This window comes from Cydia amplana, chromosome 11 (genome assembly GCF_948474715.1).
Source record: "Cydia amplana chromosome 11, ilCydAmpl1.1, whole genome shotgun sequence".
Lineage (NCBI taxonomy): Eukaryota > Metazoa > Arthropoda > Insecta > Lepidoptera > Tortricidae > Cydia > Cydia amplana.
This window is the reverse complement of record NC_086079.1, coordinates 1,758,539-1,779,192: the sequence shown is the minus strand read 5'-3', so window position 1 is coordinate 1,779,192 and position 20,654 is coordinate 1,758,539. Positions and strand designations below refer to the sequence as shown.

At 38.5% G+C, this 20,654-nt stretch overlaps 1 protein-coding gene across 1 annotated transcript; it reads left to right on the top strand.

Moving 5' to 3' along the window:
• Positions 1–1,942: 1,942 nt before the first annotated feature.
• Positions 1,943–19,784, top strand: LOC134652033 (beta-1,3-glucan-binding protein-like). Its single transcript, XM_063507185.1, has 8 exons — positions 1,943–2,107; positions 6,657–6,881; positions 7,981–8,228; positions 14,722–14,855; positions 15,869–16,035; positions 16,891–17,115; positions 17,634–17,779; positions 19,596–19,784. The coding sequence occupies exons 1-8, from the start codon at positions 1,978–1,980 to the stop codon at positions 19,776–19,778; spliced, it is 1,458 nt and encodes a 485-aa protein (XP_063363255.1). The 5' UTR covers positions 1,943–1,977; the 3' UTR covers positions 19,779–19,784.
• The last annotated feature ends 870 nt before the right edge of the window (positions 19,785–20,654 follow it).

Below are 20,654 nucleotides of genomic sequence, written 5' to 3'. Positions count from 1 at the left end.
ACAGGGAACAAAATTATTTTTTTAACCGACTTCCAAATCTAAAAGGAGGAGGTTATCAATTCGGTTGTATGTTTTTTTTTTTTTTTTTTATGTTTGTTACTCCATATCTCCGTCATTAATGGACCGATTTTGAAAATTATTTTTTTGATTGTATGTATATGCATACAGATTGGTCCCGTTTTTGTCAAAACCCAGTTCTGATGATGGGATCCATGAGGAATCGAGGGAACTCCTCAAATCTTAAAGGCACACATATAGTGATTTTTGTATTTTTATCAACAACTCAAGCATATACATTCAAAAAAGTGACATTTGATGAAGTGGAACTGCTGATGATGATCAGAACGGAACTCTTCAACGATGCATAGCACACGTCTGACGATTTGTCCTCTTCGTTATGTTTGTTAAGCAAGTTAAGTTTTTAAGCTACATTTTTGTCAAGCTCGAGTGCTGATGATGGGATCCATGAGGAATCGAGGGAACTCCTCAAATCTTAAAGGCATGCGTATAGAGATTTTTGTATTTTCATCAACAATCAAGCATATACATAAAAAAAGTGACATTTGATGAAGTGGAACTGCTGATGATGATCAGAACAGAACTCTTCAACGACGCATAGTTCACGTTTGGCGATTTGTCCTCTTCGTTATGTTTGTTAAGCAAGTTAAGTTTTTAAGCCACAATTTTGTCAAGCTCGAGTTCTGATGATGGGATCCACGAGGAATCGATGGAACTCCTCCAATCTTAAAGGCATGCGTATAGAGATTTTAGTATTTTCATCAGAAAATCGAGCATTTTCGTTAAAAACTGTCGCATTTGATGAAGTGGAACTGCTGATAATGATCATAACGGAACTCTTCAACGACGCATAGCTCGCATTTGGCGATTTGTACTTTTCGTTATGTTTGTTAAGCAAGTTAGGTTTTTAGGCACATTTATGTCAATCTCAAGTCCTGAACATGGTATCCATGAGGAATCGAGGGAACTTCTCAAATCTTAAAGGCATCCGTATAGAATTTTATATATTTTCATCAGAAAATCAAGCATTTACATTAAAAACTGTGGCATTTGATGAAGTGGAACTGCTGATGATGATCAGAACAGAACTCCTCAACGACGTATAGTACACGTTTTGTGATTTTCAATTTCGATTTTGACTTGGATTGGGCCCCGGACTCCGGACTCGGACCCGTACTCGGACTCGGACCCAGACCCGGACCTTGACCCGGAAAACCACTATGATACCTAAACTAAATCAACCACTATGATTACCATAAAATGTATACATATTACCAAATAAAGTATAATGCTCGTTAAGTGGGTTAGGCTAGTAGTTAGAGAAGTCGGTTTTTTTCTATTAAAGATTATTAAGAGTACAAAAGTACCTACATGATTCTTATGCATTTTATTGTTTGCTCAAATCGTTGACCTCCTGTAGCCATCGTAAAATTAAGAGAGTCAAAAGCTATTTTTTTGAAACATTTTTGAGTACCTATTTGGAATACAAATGAGAAAACGTGATATAACTTTTGGTGTTTCGTCCACAGAAGTAACCTTTTTCTGAATTGTTTAACCCGATGTAGATCATTTTTCACACCGGCACAGAATAAGATAAGATAAGATAAGATAAGATACATTTATTTCATTATAAATACCTACCTAATAGTATTAGGTACAGAAGGTTCACTCTCTAACAAAACGATAGATATGACCGCTAGGTGGCGCAAGCGCGAGCAGGCGTCCGTTTCGTAGCCGTGCACGGCAACTATTATACTATGGCTAGACACCAAAATTGGTGAGGGCAGCATGCGACGCGACGAAACGGAGTGAGCCACGCCTGATACCGGTTAGCTACTTTTTACCGCTGACAATTTTTTTGTCCAGTTCTACCCATTCCTAGCCCAAACCAGCGCCCGCGCACCGACTGACCACATCTCTTGTCCAGTCTGCGCTCAAATACCACCGCGGTCGGACGTCATGTACAAAACTATTGTTTATTTATTATTGATCACCGCGTGCCGCGGGCAGCCTCGGGCGGCGCAGTATGTAGTACCTAATGCTGTGTTGGAAGCTATTTATCCTAAGGGACTTAGGGTGTCGGTGCCAGGTATGTTATATAAATTATAAGCTATATAGCTTATAATTGTTAGCTTGTAAGATTTTTATTATTGTATGTATGTTAGTTTGTAAGGTATGTATCTATGGGCCTTAGTTGCCTGACAATAAATGATATTTATTATTCTTTATTTATTTATTTATAAATAATTATGTTCTAATTAGAGAATAGGTTTATACCCTTCCATCCCAGTCGAGTTCATTTTCGGAATCACCCGGCATTATGAAATCTATTAATTAAGAACTTACCTAACGCCACGGTAAACCTATTATTTTATTTAGTACCTAACAATAATATTTTTGTCTTCAAATAATTCTAATTACTTATTTAAACAACATTCATATACTTAAGCATGTTTTATTGGTAGCTACATTTCCTCCCTATTTTATAAACACAAATCAAATCGTTATTCCATACGATTTTTAATAGGCTTTATATTTATTAAAAAAGTGGCAAGTAGAATTTTAACACATGCCAGCCTTCTTGGCACCCTGCCCCAAGGCACTGAGTTGGAGCCAGTTTTATATTTATAATTTTAGTTGTTGTAGTTAGTTGTAGTTTTTAATTTTAGTTTATATTACTTGTTATTGTACACGTGCATTATTATATAACAATAAAAAAAATCATAGGTAAGTAAGTTACTAAACAAAAAAAAACAACTTAATTTTAACAACATTAATATTATTGTTCCTAGTTCCTACTGATATCAATTTAAGTTATCGTCACAAGTCACAATTTCCCGTGTATTAAATGTAAATAATAACATTAATCTCTTAAGGAAAAAATAAGTATTTTTGTTTTTCCTGTTACTGTGTCACTCATTGTACCAACCGACGTTCATTCAAACAATTAGCATTAATAACGTAATGGACAGGTAAATTCATCAAGTGAATTCAAATACAAATAAAGGTAAGGTCAATGTGGCTAATTCCGTCATAGGGACTATTCCGTCCATTAGCGTTTTTCTCGAACAACGAACAAATTTGATAAATTCATCGACAAAGCAGCGATTGTTTTTAGTTGTACCTATAGCAAATGGGTTTGTTTCCTACGATTGAAAATCAAAGAAATATACGCTCGTGGACGGAATAGTCCCTATGACGGAATTAGCCACATTGACCTTATTTATTCTGAGTACGGAAACAACAACGTTGTTTTCATTAATTTCTCTTTTTTTTCTATTATTATTGTATATTGGTAACCAAAAACTTACATTAGGCAACCATAGATTAATATAATATTTAGGCAACCCCTCATTGAGCAGTATTAAATCATCCTATTAGGTACACTGTAAAAAAAAATGGATATTAATTTTACCTTACAAAATGTTGAACTGGGGCCCGTTTCTCAAAAGCTTGTAACTTGTAATACAAGTGGAAGTCCCTTTCTAACAAAAGCAGTCAAAAAGTAACATCCGCTTGTATTACAAGCTTTTGAGAAACGGGCCCCTGGTATATTATACAAGTCCAGTTAAGACGAAAGTGGAGGACCCACGCGAAATCGCCTTTTGATACAAACGTAGTACTCATTTTCCTCCCTGGATATTAACATTATTGAAAATATTTTAACACAAATAGTTGTATATCAACCACAGCTATGCCCCTACGTATGATTTTTTTCTAATTTTGACTGATTATAAGAGTTAGAAGCATTTAAAAATTAGTATGAAATCTGTTTTTCGCTCCTAATATTAAAATCGAAAATAGTCAAACATAAGCCATGGTTAGACTGACAAATTATGTAAAAATATTTTCCATAATGTCAATATCCAGAGAGGAAAATGGGGACTACGTTTGTATGGACAAGCGGCCGTCCCCTTTCCTCTTAAGTGTGACAGTCTCTTAAGAAGCCGAATTATTGGATTTAGTTATATGTAGGTACTTTTATAATTCCCAAATCGTCCAGTCACTGACTCGCAACGCAATTACCGCTAGCTCCCTAAAAAAATTGCGCTAGCCAAAGGCATTGACCTATTATAGTCTGAACATGGTCTGAACCGAAAGGCCTTATCAAACTATAAGGCCCGCTCTAGATACGCTGTTTTTATCTTAGATCTCTGGAGGTTTGTTAGCCTGAGGTACCGGTTTGGTTGGTAAAATTATCTCTTATTTAATTTAGGGGAAACTGGGGAGGGTTGATCACCCCTTTTGTTTTTAGCATACATTTTCTTAACTATTTGTAGTATTGAAAAACTTTATAGACCATACGATTCAGAATTTATCTCTTCATTAATAGTTTGAATTAGAACAGATTTGTGCAATAAATTAGACCATTATTTAATGAAAACCCATACTGTTGACTTTTACCATGTGTCCCCTATGTAAGGGAGACTTGTTTACCCCTGGTCGGGAGCCTTGATCCTAGGGGGATCAAGTGACCCTGGTTCTTGGGACACATGGTAAACAGATTTTTACCATGTCCCCCGTACCAGATTCGCATTGATTATATAACTCGGATCGCTATTAGCAATGCATCTATAATTTGTAAAATACACAGCAAACATATATATATATTGCATCTTCCATGCTTTGAAGTTGTATTTCCGGTAATCAGATGTCTAAGCCGAAGGGATCAAGTCTTCCAGATTTGGGGACACTTGGTAAAAAGATTTTAAGTGGCAATGTCATATTTCGAGGGTAGTATCTACATTAATTTATTCACTTTATCTACAGAAAATTAATATATGAAGATATCAAACACAAATTAATCCATAATCTTATACTTTTAAAAAACAATGTAATCGTATTATCCATAAAACAACATAAAATAGGGAATCAATTTTTGAACCAAAAAAAAGTTAAAATAAAACAAAAATCTAAGTTATTAACATAAAATTTCTTGTAACAAGCTAAATTTTTTAAAGTTATTATGAAGGTATTTTTAACGTCAGATACCTACAGCAATTTAAAAAATTTTACCCATCTCTGGTCGTTATTGTTTACTATATTAAATAAGTTTAGAAATTTACTGCTCACGTTTCGAGGACGGTGTTTGAGCTGCATAATCCTAAAATCCTTTCTATGGACCGTCGGTTCTATAGTACATAAGGTCGGAAAGCCATTGAAATAGCATTTCATCCATAAAAACAAATATCGCCGGTTGAAAACCAAATATCGTTATAAGTGTTGTTTGTCGACCGAGTAACATCCCATGTGTGCAAAACGTTTAACTTGATAAACAAGACCAAGTGCGGGTATAGTTCGTAAAATGTTGATGTCAACTTTAGTCTTTTCAAAGGGCACGGGGATAATTCCGTTTTCGGAGTTCGGAGTCGGTTGTATAATTAAAAACTGAATTATACGCCATTAAATCCCGTTTTAATAAACAATAATGAGTCAAAAACCTTGAAAGTTTAAATCAGTGTTTCTCTTGTCGTAATTTTGCGGCATGATTTACTAAAGAAAAGAAAATATTTATGATAGCTCTATGAATCATTTTGTAAGTAAATTTATTACAATGTATACTTGATCGCTTTGGGGGTGACATGATCCCGGAAACATATCTCCCCTGAAGAAAAAGACAAAGTCTCCCCATACATAGTAAGATTATAAAACGTGCCGTACTCGAAACGTGTGTTCGCGTATATCAATGTAATTCAAGTTAATCATCACTTCAATAAACAACAAATAAAATAAGCACACTCACTAACATCATTTCCATCTCATATTATAAAATAAATCCAGTTAAAGCTTACCGAAAATTGAATATAGTACGCAGAAAATCTTTCACCATCCGCCATTTTTGAACCACTGACTTTTCCGATACAGTGCCATGACAGAACGTGAAGTTAGGAACGAACGAATGAGTGTTAACAGTGCAAAAAAATGTATCTCGCTTGGTTTGATTAAAAATGAAATTTACCAAGTGTCCCCTAGGGATCGACCCTCCCCACCCTCACCTACTTATAAATTGTGTAGTTTGAGTTTTAGAGAAGTATAATATTTAAGCAATTTAGTTTCGCTGTATGTATAGGAACCGAATATTTTTCTTCTTAGCTCTTTTCATGCAATGTATTAGTATTTGATTTTTGTAGGTCGCTTGTTAATATATTTGCGTTATTTTTGTGCTTTTTAAAATTCAATTATGAGGACATATTTACTACGGCAGTGAACCTGCCTGCGAAATTGACTGTCATTTCAAAAACCCACAACACACGTTAATTTTGGCTAACTGTGGAACTTAGCCGATTTAGGACGGTAAGAGTCCTATGTCCTATATGATTAGACGAGTGGACACATGTTCAGTGACGTTCAGATTAATATAAGTTGGTTCTGTAGCTATATATAATATTTTACTTAATAGGGTATTTGACTGTATTTAAAATTAATTATTGCAAGAAATGCCATGCAAGAAATAAATCACCAGAAGATTAATAGAGAAACGTAGACAGCAGTTATTTTAGACACAGTTTATATTTTAAAACCCGTATAAAACTATAAAGAGTAGGTAATTTGATCATGACGTCACATGCTAGTGTTTCACATAAATCTATCTATCTATTTACTTCTAGTTACGTCTATTTTATAAATTAAATTTCCAGACGATGGCTTTTCCCTTTTCGCCTTCCACGGCAAGCTGAACGAGGAGATGGAAGGTTTAGAAGGTGGCCACTGGTCCAGAGACATCACCAAGGCTAAGGACGGAAGGTGGACGTTCAGGGACCGAGAGGCCCAGCTGAAGCTAGGAGACAAGATATATTTCTGGACGTATGTCATCAAGAATGGACTGGGGTATAGGCAGGATAATGGCGAGTGGACAGTCACAGGTGGGGTTTTTACTAATTTACCTGTTGTTTAGTTGGTAATATATTAAACACCACGAATAGTACGATGTATGTAAAATTTTCTTTGCAGGGGGTCACCTCACCTCTCTCTGCAGCTGACTATAACCCCTAGCCGCCCAGACATCAAAACTTGCCATTACAAATGCAATTTTGATTTCTCAAAATAAGATTCAAATTAGAATGGAACGGGAGACCTTTTTACAGGCCTCTGGGCGACAAGAGGATACATCTTCGTCTAGCTTGTTTTCTGAGCTTCATATTTGCCGATCAATTTAATTTTTCCATGTCTGACGTGCCTCAAAAATGCAATACAATTTGACTTCCAAATCGAGCAGTGTTCCACACATTTCTAAATCCCGGAGCTCAAAAGCATGTTTAGTTTTAGGTCTAAACGCAATAACTATATTACCTATGCATAGGGCTGCTATCCGTCCGGGTTTCCCCGGATTTGTCCTAGTTTTGAGGCCGTCCGGGGGGGTTTATGAAAGATAAAGCGCCTGTTTTTTATAATATTATTTTTGGACACGTCCGGGGAAAAAATGCGATTTACGCCAAATGTCCGGGATTTTTAAGTCTATGTCCGTGTTCGGCGAATTTAGAGATGCCATCCCTACCTATTATGCATCGAATAGTGGACGATAAGCCTCAAGGGTCCGTTACGTTTTGTAGTCACATCGGAAATTGAGTAGGTTATTCACGTGCTGCGAATAATGACATTTGTTTTTAGTTGGGTAAAAGTTTTATTGCAAAGTTTTTGCAAACACGCGGTCAACGCTCGATTAGCCAAACCACAAGTAAAATTGGACACAGTTTTTGTACCACTGTGTACTTAACAGTAAACAAGTTATTTTATTTGTATCTCTAGTTTGTCAAAGGACTGTCTCATTTCAAACATAGAGAGAGAATCATACTATCTTTGTCTTACACTAGTACTAGCACCCAATATTTATATAAGATATAAACGTAGGTTATATTTTACATATCTAGAAACACTACAAGTAACTGTAATACATAAGTTCATCACCTTTTCTTCTTGTGAATTGTCCCTATATTGTATTCACTATATTTACCCAATTTTCAGAATTCGTCTACGAAAATGGCACCAAAGCCGACCCAGGCAACAACCCCAACTACCAACCAGACAAACCACTACCAACCTCCACCCCTACCCAGCCCACCCAACCTCCCCCCACATGTAAACCAACCCCTACGGTAGTACTGGGGAAGACCGTGTGTAAAGGGGAGGTCATCTTCAGTGAAGAGTTTGATAAGAGTGCGGTGAAGGATTTGACACTTTGGGAGGGGGAGAACAAGTTTCCTGATGAACCGGTAAGTTACCTATAAGTGACTTTATTAGTAATGATTAACCGGTAAGTTTTATTTTGAGACTATTAGTAAATTTACAAGTTTACTAATAAAGCTTCTTAAATCTTATACCTTTAAACGAGCAATTCTTGTCTATATATATATATATATATGTCGGCGACGGATGGTCCCGATGGCGGTGGGCGCGTGGGGGTAGTACCTAGATGTATTACTTCACAGCCAAAATAGTAGGTATGCTACCAACGCATGAAGTAAACATTCAGATTCGTTAACCATACTAGTGCCTACTATATTTCAGTACTAAATAATCACGATAACTAAACGATCTTACGATGGAATCGGGTTCAATTAGAATAAAAATATCACATAAAATCGTTCAAATCTTTATTTAAGTCAAACTACACCGGCTCCAACCCTACACCTCTGACCCGAGAAGATTTAACCCGGCAACAAACTCGGCGGGACACATCTTTTCAAAACAACACATAGTTTTTTTATTTTACAAAAGTAAGCTTCTAATGGCACATAAGAAATCAAAATAACACTTGGAATAAAACACTTAGCTAAACGGTTAAACAACGTGAGAATCTATAAGCTTTCAGAATAATCCTTCAGGTGTAAGCCTTCAGGAACGTAGCGAATTAGGCACGAGCTTGGCTAACGTCCGATCTCTAGCGCGGTCCGATCAAGAAGAAGGAAGCCAGTTCCAGCGGTGGAGCCAACCGCTCCCGCCTCCAATTCAAGTTGGTAAACCTGCCTGACCAGTCTACCAACATAACGACAAAAATGCCTGCTCGTGCCTACGTTCACTCAAGATACCCCTCTTGACGTTCTAAAGCCTTCTACCTGTCATCTTAGTTCATCAATACGCCAATAGATGGTGGCGTTACTCTCTACGCAACTTTATGATTCCGTTACAAGCAAATAATATGTAGCCAAACATTGCTAATCGACTTTTACAGGCGTCTAACTATGAACTGTAATGCTGCAATACGTCTTTCTGGTGTCTCGCTCCGACACGGCCGTCCTGCGCTACACACGTCCTCGTGTGTGGGTGTATGCATTTGATACTGAAACAAAACATACAGCACAGTATCTCATCGCTCGGTCATTCCTGACCAACAATTTGGTTCTCACCCAAATTACTATTAAAATCAAACTTTGTTATCAATCAAACCAGAAAAAATAATTGTTCAAAATTACTTTAACAATCCTCAATTCTCTAGTCAAAAATAGTCCATCGAGCAACGACTAAATAAAATAATCATCAGTAATCATCGCCGCTATCTAACGGATACACTCCAATAATCATCGCCTCCATCTGGCGGATACTCTCAAATTTATGTGAAAACAAAACAATCCCAAACATCAAAAACACAAATCAACAAGCTCTAATTCATTGCTCGACAGTATCACTACTATTGTCGTCAATATCAATTTACGGGGAAATTATCTGGCATTAAAAAATAAATTGGTCATATGTGATCTAAATTTTTGTAAGACATCTTAAAATAAATAACATTCTGAATTGATAGTTCCAATTTTACTCATATGAACACAATACATAAACGGGAATTCATTTTTAACAAAACAACACCAGTCCTTCGGTGCATTGCCAGTCCTTCGGCAGATACCAGATCCTCGTCAGAAGTAACCATCTCAGCCGCGTAAGTGCTACTCCTCGCAAAGAGCATTCTGCACATAAAAAGCAGACCACGTGCACCTCTTACATGCTCCGGCACTTCTGATGCGGTCACTAAACAATACCCAGTCCATCGGGCATACTTTCAGTCCATCGAAAGCAAAACAGTATTGCCCAGTCCATCGGGCGTGCCTTCAGTCCATCGAAAGCAAAGCAGTATTGCCCAGTCCATCGGGCGTGCCTTCAGTATATCGAAAGCAAAACAGTAGTGCCCAGTCCATCGGGCGTAATTTCAGTCCTACAAAAGTACAGGTTTTCAGTCCGTCGAAAGCAAAACAATGTTAACAGTGAATTCCAAAAAAAGAAAATAAAAACAGGTCTTTAAATCATGTTACTCAGAACCATTGGTACTATCAGCGTCAACTGATCAACTGAAACTGAACATTACTGATCAAAATCACTAAAGATAGCTTTCTTCTTTAACTTTAAAAACAAACTCGCTCAAGACTTCTATGCAGAAGTAAAACATCTCAAAATAATCCCAACGAAATGGGAACTGCTCACCAGCTTAATAAAGTATGATGCACGCGACCAAGTCAAAGGTGGTGGTGGTGAGGTCCAACCCAAGCACGGAGGCTGATCCTTTCCGCTTGCCGTTGCCGTTGCTGCGGCAGATTGCGAGAGACACGATGTGGTTCAACATAGCTGGCTGTTACTGAAATCATCATTTGCACTGTATCAGGTTTATCATGAATGCAGGCTAAACTCAAAAGGTTTATGAAATGCAAGGTAGCAGACACAAAAAAACATGTTTCCAATGTATACGGGACTTCAAAAATCTCAGAATAAAATTTAAACTTCAATGAGTGCGTTTTATTTCCTTCTATGAACAAACAAACACGTGTTCCAAAAATAAGTAACAAGGTAAAATGGGCCAATACGAAAAGTGACAGCTTATTAGTTACGTTCGACTGTTATGCTTCGCCATTACACTCAAAATAAAATTCACTAATAAACAATTAGAACGAAACCTGTCCTTTTATTTCCAAATCTCCAGCACAGAAGATACTGCACAGCTGCTTCTGTGTCACGGGCGTAATGGTGTCTGCAAGTTCGCTCGGCTCTGGCTGCAGGACACTGTAACATTAATTTTCATATGCGTAGCTCATGTTTCCATAGTATACACTATTTGTGATCTATCACGGCATTACGAGCAATAATTTGTCCCAATTTTATTAATCACTAAACGTTACAGAGTAAAGATTACATAATCCTATGCATTGGCAAATCAGCAGGATCAATTTCTAACGGTGCATTGTATTTTCATGAAAAAAAATATTTTTTGAGGGTAGATGCACAAGTGAGCGATGAAATAATATCACGTCGCGACAGCCAATATTTGATTTTAATTAACAATATGGATTTCATACCAAAATAACTTAAGATCACTTAGATTTAAATGGATTTTAAAAATTAATTGTATGTTCAAATCAATTATTGAGGGTAGATTCACAAGTGAGCGATGAAATAATATCACGTCGTGATAGCTAATACTTGGTTTTAATTAACAGTATGGATTTCAAATCAAAATAACTCAAGATCGCTTCGATTTAAATGGATTACAAAAATTAATTACAAAGAAACATAACGATCCCAGACATGACGTCACGTAACGACCGCTATGCTCGACTGCCTCAATCATAATTCACAATTTCACAATAATTCTCACCAAATAACAATGAATTACACTCACCATTCAATCAAGGTTAGACACGTGAGCTTACCGTTACCAAATGACCAGATTATGGAATGTAGGTCACCAGAAATACACCACGGTCCCAGGTGGCTGTGTAAGCAATACATGAAACTCCGCATCTATCCCACTTGCTGATGTCGGCGACGGATGGTCCCGATGGCGGTGGGCGCGTGGGGGTAGTACCTAGATGTATTACTTCACAGCCAAAATAGTAGGTATGCTACCAACGCATGAAGTAAACATTCAGATTCGTTAACCATACTAGTGCCTACTATATTTCAGTACTAAATAATCACGATAACTAAACGATCTTACGATGGAATCGGGTTCAATTAGAATAAAAATATCACATAAAATCGTTCAAATCTTTATTTAAGTCAAACTACACCGGCTCCAACCCTACACCTCTGACCCGAGAAGATTTAACCCGGCAACAAACTCGGCGGGACACATCTTTTCAAAACAACACATAGTTTTTTTATTTTACAAAAGTAAGCTTCTAATGGCACATAAGAAATCAAAATAACACTTGGAATAAAACACTTAGCTAAACGGTTAAACAACGTGAGAATCTATAAGCTTTCAGAATAATCCTTCAGGTGTAAGCCTTCAGGAACGTAGCGAATTAGGCACGAGCTTGGCTAACGTCCGATCTCTAGCGCGGTCCGATCAAGAAGAAGGAAGCCAGTTCCAGCGGTGGAGCCAACCGCTCCCGCCTCCAATTCAAGTTGGTAAACCTGCCTGACCAGTCTACCAACATAACGACAAAAATGCCTGCTCGTGCCTACGTTCACTCAAGATACCCCTCTTGACGTTCTAAAGCCTTCTACCTGTCATCTTAGTTCATCAATACGCCAATAGATGGTGGCGTTACTCTCTACGCAACTTTATGATTCCGTTACAAGCAAATAATATGTAGCCAAACATTGCTAATCGACTTTTACAGGCGTCTAACTATGAACTGTAATGCTGCAATACGTCTTTCTGGTGTCTCGCTCCGACATATATATATATATTTCGGGGATCTTGGAAACGGCTCTAACGATTTCGATGAAATTTGCTATACGGGGGTATTCGGGGGCGAAAAATCGATCTAGCTAGGTCTTATCTCTAGCGATTAGGTTTTCTGTAGAAAAACAGCACCGGAACAGCCATTTGACGCTCAGTTTATCTCTTAACTAGTTTGTACATATTTATAAAACAATACACTCCTTTTTTGGGGCAGTCGTGTAAATATTCGTTTTTTTTTGTATATTTATAAAGTACTTATAATAAAATTATAGCAAAACTTTTGTGTAGAATTAGCGATTAAGATATTTCGGAGCCACGTCATATCCGCAGTTTACGAGAAAGAAAAACGATTCCCAAAAGCCGGTCGTAACATGCGATTCCTGAATACATCATAGTGAACTCATATGTGTAGATAAAACAGTGTACTTAATTAAGTGTACAAAATTAGGTATTAAGACACTCGTGTGATTCAATGCCTACTTATACTTACTTTGTTCGTTTCATAAACCCGCACACTCGTATTTTAAAGCCTTTCATTATGTAGCAGTCACATAAACTACTATTATCTCACCTCAATAATACTGCCCCACCACGTACGAGTATAACAACAGGGTTTTATTGCCTTTATTGGAAAACCAGTCCGAACGTGTAACTATTTTGTTGCGTGAGAAAACTGTAAAGGCAATAAATAGTATTAACTGAACATCGGTGGACCTTACACCTTTGCAATAAGGTTTACGGAATGTCAATCAACAGTAAGCAGTATGGTGCAGTCAGCTGCAGAAAAAAGTTACCACCCCTACATAACTACTTCTATGCAGGGGTGGCATGTACCTTTTCTCTGCAGCTGACTGTACAATTAAATACGTTCTTAAATCATAGGATAATAAATAAAAGTGTAGTAAGGCTGATTTGTGACCAAATGATATTTTTTGACCAAACTGGTTTTCACGGCGGCGGGAAGCAGTTGTGCATCGTCCCCGGGCCTGAGATGGGCTCTTTTTGGGGGGTATGTGGGCCCCACCTCCGGGCTCTTTCCCACTAAACCCACACGTTTCCCACAATGTGCCGTTTGGGGTGGCGTCGGACAGCGAACATTCTACCACAATCAAACTACACTGAACACACACCCAACTTGTCAGTAGAAAAGGCGCGAAATTCAAAATTTCTATAGGAAGTCAACTCTTCGCACACATATTTAAAGACGCCGTGTGGTGCCGGCGTAGAATGTCACCACCCCCTATCCTCGCTGTGCGTGTCGTAAGAGGCGACTAATGGATCTTACGTGATATGCCACAACTCACACGTTCACCTGGACGTTTGCAAGTCACTGCATTCCCTGCCAGTCGTGTCGGTTACACGGTCCACTTGTGCCAGGAGGCTGGGAACGAGAGAGTGGGCTTGTAGGGGCGCAACTATTTGCTCACAATAATCTAGTCACGCGCAGATAACCCCGGCAATGTTAAATTTGACGTCTTTTTCTACTGACAAGGTTGTTGTGCCAGAGTAGGTATATATCACTGGGTTTTTGAAGTGAAAACTTCTTTAGCTTTTGGGCTTTTTTTAGTTTCTTCGTTGGCCGACCGGTGGGACTCACCGTGGCTGAAGACTGGGTGCAGCTACATGCCCCAGTGTGTCAGAATTTATTTTAAGATTATGTTTGTACTAACCCTAGCTTTAAGAATTAGTATTTATGTTACTAACACATTATGGACTTTTGTTCTAAATAAAGGATTTCAATTTCAATTTCAATTTTAGCGGCGCTGTGCACTTTTTGAGGTGGGGAAAAAATGTTAAACTCGAGACAGATCACGTGACCGTAAGACGGACACGTGACCTGATCGAAAAACTATTACATGTAATGTCATTGAGTTTTTCTTTATTGATTTAAATGCCATCTAGTGAGTTTCGAGTTCGAGTACTAACAGTTCAGTGCTTGGGTTTCAAGTAATTAACGCTAACGCTAGATGGCGTTAACGCCATCTTTGAGGTTAACCTCAATTATACATAGTGCATTTTGCACTAGTCATTGAGTTTTCACTTCTGCCGGCACTCCCTGAGTGCAACCCGTTGTTTTTTTTTTTCAGGATTACCCGTTCAACGTGTACATGGCGCGAGGAACGATGGAACTAGAAAACGGACAGCTGGTCATCAGCCCCAAGTTACTGGACACCATGTATCATGACGGCTTCGTGCAGGAGTCCTTGGATTTAAGCGATATGTAAGTTACACAATACATTGTGACAATGTGTAGAGAAAGGCAAAGGGAAGGTACTCACAGCTCGTCCTTTCAATTGTCCAAATGGGGCATTATCTATGAGGGACCTTATTATCGATGGCGCTTACGTCGCACAGCGTCGCGCAGCATTGTATTTATATCGGAGCATCGTTAATAATGGCGTAAGCGCCATCGACAATAAGGTCCCTTTTCATAGATAACGTCAAAAATTACAGTGCACTGTTCACTCCTTTCACTCGCGTTTCGGGGCCCTTTGGTTTCGGAAGGCACACGCGACACTGAGGGTGCAGGACTTCACCCTTTCGAGTTATTTTTGAAGAGTCCGGGACACACACGCGCGATGTGTGTCAAGCTCGGAGGCAGATCGCATTCTGCCGAGCGTTCCCGAATCATCGCCGTGGATTATGATTTTGGGAAGGGGAGGGTAGTTGGAAACTGCGCATTGTCACAACATAATACGCTCTTGAGCTATAGATCTATAGCCCCATGGCCCTGCCATTTTGCAGAGAAAAACTTAATCGAAACAAAACACGTGACTATTTTCACACGTTATTTAAGTTTCGATGGGATTTTTCTGTCAACGATTATCATCTTGGCTAGCCCCCCTGTAAACCTTCGCTCTCGTTTGGTCAAATACCTGTGAATTATGATGAAGAATTAACAACTTTTATCCATTGCCACCTATTGCGTTGCGGACGCGATATCAGTATTTTTAGGGTTCCGTACCTCAAAAGGAAGAAACGGAACCCTTATTGGATCACTCGTGCGTCTGTCTATCTGTCCGTCTGACGCAGCCTATTTTTTTAAAGTTTGCTTGTACCTATACATACACGTCGCAGTTTTTCTAAGAGCCACTTGCAACATTCCACTAACCCAAAGTTAAGCGGTTGAACCGTTAACCCAGTGTCAAGTTATACTGGTAACCATGGTAACTCCAGATTTAACCGGTTAACGGGGTTAGTGATTGGTGTCCCTAAGAGACAGTTTTCCCCCAGATGCACAGGCACCATAGACACCGCACAGTGCAAGCGAGTTGCGAACGGAGCGGACATTCTACCCCCTGTGATGACGGGGAAGATCACTACCAAACACAAGTTCAACTTCAAGTTCGGCCGAGTGGAGGTGATGGCCAAGATGCCCGCTGGGAGCTGGTTGATACCTGGTTTGTACCCTAATAGTGATTGTTATTGTTAAGATCCTCACAAAAAGAGTGATAATGATGATTAGTAGTGCTGATGATCGTGAGAATGGAGGAAAAAAATCATAAAGCGGACCCTATAGGCTTCGAAGCAGCAACTGAGGTCGCAACCGGGATAAAAGCTAAAATGAAGGAAATACTTATGCCCTAAAATAGCGATTCATCATACTCTTATCCGTATTATATTTGACGATCGACATCCTTTACTTCTAATTTCATCCTTTTCCTGTGTCAGAATGGATATAATAAATAGCACTGTTTTATAGTTTCTAAAATATGCACAACTTAGGTTTAATAGAACTTAGCGCTGTTGCTCTTCTAGCTTCTAGCTTGCTGTGCCTCTGACAAATGATGACTCACGCTAGACCGGGCCGGGTGGGGGCCGAGGCGTCCGACATGTCATTTTCTATGATGGCTGATCAGTGATCACGTGGTGCTATCCATAGTAAACGAAGCGCCGGAAGCTCCGGCCCGGGCCCGGCCCGGTCTAGCGTGAGTCATCCTTCAAACGGAGATGTTGGCCGAGACTAGTTTAATAACGAGCACATTCGGTACCGCCGGTGATAGACAAACACTCAGAATTGTTCGCAAAAACTCAGTTCATATTTTATAGGAACAGGAAAATCGAGGCATGGGACGAGTACATATAGAACACGTAAGAATATTTCTCCCCGATTTTATAGCGAGTTCTTCTACAATGTCACTAACACTGACAGTTTGAACAGCGTTCCGTGTTCCGTACTGCAATTGTTTAACACCCACTCCACAGTGCTTTTTGCTACTAAACGAATTCCTAATTTTATTACCTCATTTTTTTAGAAATCAACTTAGAGCCCCGTGAAAACTTCTACGGTTACCGCCGCTACGAATCCGGACTAATCAGAGTAGCGTTCGTAAAAGGCAACGCCGAGTTCGCGAAGAAACTGTACGGAGGTCCGGTACTGTCCGACACTGATCCGTTCCGGTCGCAGCTGATGAAGCAGAAGATTGGCATTGAGAACTGGTGCAGTGGGTTCCATAATTACACCATGATTTGGAAACCAGGTGAGACTCGTGACATATTTTTCTCAGATTTTCTTTATACATAAAATTGTACGGAGGTCCGGTACTGTCCGACACGGATCCGTTCCGGTCGCAGCTGATGAAGCAGAAAATTGGCATTGAGAACTGGTGCAGTGGGTTCCATAATTACACCATGATATGAAAACCAGGTAAGACACTTGACATATTTTTGTTAGATTCTGTTTGTTTCTAAACTGTATGGCGGACAGGTAATACGAGTACTGTCCGACACGGATCTTTTCCAGACGATTGGCAGTGTGAACTGGAGTTGTATGTCGTTGTTTAACACATTCATTACCACCCAGCCAAACAAGACATCCGCGCCAGGCCATAAAAGTTTCGTCATAAAAAGCTGTAGTACCACAATCCCGTTTATCGGGTCATCCGGCCTGGGAACGAAATGATAAAATACCCGATAGTCGGATTTTCGGCACTGAATGTGTTAAGTACCCACAAACACAAGCCTTATTAAGCTAATTATCTACAATATTGTTTCGCAGACGGCATGGTGATGCTGGTGGACGGTGAGGAGTACGGGCACATCGAGCCCGGCGAAGGATTCTACACAGCCGCACGACAAGCTGCCGTGCCGCACGCCGGCAACTGGCTCAGGGGGAGCAGTGTGATGGCTCCTTTAGATCAACTGGTAATTTTATTTATTATTTATTTTATTTATTTAAACTTTATTGCACAAAGATATACAATTATGTACTAATGGCGGACTTAATGCCAAAAGGCATTTTCTACCAGTCCCTGTATTATGCGTTCGAAAACCGCAAACGGCCAGCATATAAAGATGAACAATTTTCTTAGAAATAGTTATTTGTACAACAAGTGATCAAAGTTTGATATTTCTTCGAGTGCTTATTTTGAGTCCCGTGCAAGCGAAAGATTCTATAATAGATTCACGAGCGTAGCGAGTGAATCTAATTTAGAATCTTGAGCGTAGTAAGGGACTCAAAAGCGCACGAGATGTAAATAACTTTGATCTCGTGTAGTACACAACATTTTTCACCTCAGCGCAGTGAGAACATACCTATTAGACAACTTGAAAAATGTAATCCTTGTTCATCACTTAATACCTGCACTCATGTTTTCTTAAGATATACAAACAATTAAGTTTAATTACCGCAATGGAACACAAAAACAAAACGTAATAATAAATTCCATTAAAATAATATAGAAATAACAAACATTAACTAACACTTCAATCGACAATTTAAAAAAAAAAATCTTTGTAAGATACGGTCCGAATTGCGGATACGGTACTATTTGTCAACTATGGTAGAAATTCTTAAAAGTAAAATAATTAATTTTGCGTGATGATCTGTGTATTTTTTGAGTTCGTTATTTTAATTGTACAATAAAATACCTAAAATATAGTATTTTATCAGTTTTTATCAAATCTTAAACTTTATTTTTATTTATTAATTATTAAGAATTCATACTCGTACGTGGTTTGGAACGATGCGGTCTGAAGTTTTTCGGGGGTCTATTATAAACCGTGAATATACTGTTGAATGTTGTTTTAACTTTTTTTTGTCTATTTCTTTTTGCTAACAGTGTGAAAGGGACAGAGATAATAGAACCCAAGTATTTCGAACTTTTATTAGACCCCGCATGTTGAAATGACATTTGACTATAAAGGTCACTTGAATGTCATTTTGTCTCACTCAGTGAGCAAAATCGCATTTTGCTCACTGTTTTTAAGAATCAAAGTACCCTTGTTCGAGCTGCTGAGGTGAAAAAAATATTATCTGTGAAGCGCATAGTGCAATGTGTGTCGCAATCGATGTAGGCTCTAGACCAGGGGTTCCTAACCTGGGGGTCAGGGATCGGATACCGGTATTTTTTGTATGGGAACGGAAACGGTATTTTTTCGTTCTTTGCTAATTACTTCATTTCTAATTGAGCAATCTAATAATACGAAGTCGTAACCTAAAAACACAACTGAGTCCTACATTTCAAGTATAAAATAATTCGAAAAATATGGCTATTTCTAAGTTTTTACAAAAAACCGGTTCCGATCCCTGCTGGGGGTAATTACCCCCGTGGGGGTAAAACAGGTATTTTACGGGGGTAATAAGCTAACCTAATATACCTAACAATACAATAAACGTACACGTTTTATTTTTTATTTCCATTGGGAGGAGGGGTAAAATCAGGTTCCCCAGTTAGTCATAGGGGTGACTGGACTGAAAAGGTTAGGGACCACTGCTCTAGACTACCTCCCAAAATACCTCTTTAGTAGCTGCAACCAAAATCTGCAAAGATGCTGTGGCCAATGATGAATGTCATTTCATCAGGCGGCCCGTATGCTTGTTTGCCACCTAAGTGGTATAAAAAAATCTTCGAAGAAATCTGATATTTAAAACCATTAATTAGGCTCACCCACAACGATACATTTACGAAAATTATAGTAAGGAGACGTGAAATCCTCAATGAATTAATATTTTTTTCAGTTCTACATTTCCCTGGGCCTGCGAGTGGGCGGTGTCCACGATTTCCCGGACGCCGCGGACAAGCCGTGGAAGAACAAGAATAACAAGGCTGTCCTCAAATTCTGGGAAGCTAAGGACACCTGGTTCCCGTCCTGGCATGACGCTAATCTGAAGATTGAGTCTGTTAAAGTTTACGCTTTATAAGGAAAATGAGAAAAACTAGAACTTCAAAAACTTATTGTATATCCCTCTCTTCCTACCAGTTATCGAGTCATAGAGAGACAAAACATTCGATTCTAAATTAAACGTTGCTTTTGGCCGGAAAATTATGCCGCGGTAAGTTGAGGGGTCTGGTTGCTGTGAACAGTTACTATTTCATTGTTTATATTTGTTATGTGTGTGTGTGTGTGTGTGTGTGTGTGTGTGTGTGTGTGTATGTGTGTGTGGAATTTAAGGTAAAAACAATGCAAATATATCGCGTTAGACCCTTTTGTGAAATTAAATATGAATATCCTCCGTTCACCTAATTTTCATGAGACGTCTCACTAAATGATGACGCTCCGTTAATTTTGACTGTGATACAGATCTATCTAATTTTAGATTAGAGTAAGATGATTTATTTCACGAAAGACAATTACATAACAAGTTTGCATTGATGTCAAAAATATACGAATTTCTATCGTCAAAATAAAAATAAAAATTTAATTATGTATTGTGTATCGACGTCTGAAGTATTAAATGCTGTGGTGGACGAGAAAATAGTACGTAGCACAATGCATTTTGCTGGTAACTTGTGGTACCTATTAAACATGATTTGCCTTCTTGAATGCTTTCAAGGTTACCCATTTAGTGGATTATGTGAGCTTTAGTAGACATGACTTTATAAGAATGAGTAAGTACAAGACTTTGCTATGAAATACTCTCTTTTTGTAAGTAAAGTGGTTTGCCAATAAAAATACAAATAAGAAACAAATGCATTTTATTAACGTACAACATGTCATGTAGTATTAGAAGTATTAGAACAAATTAAATTATTTTCAGAAAATAGTTTAATTTGTTTTTATTTCAAGTAGACAAACT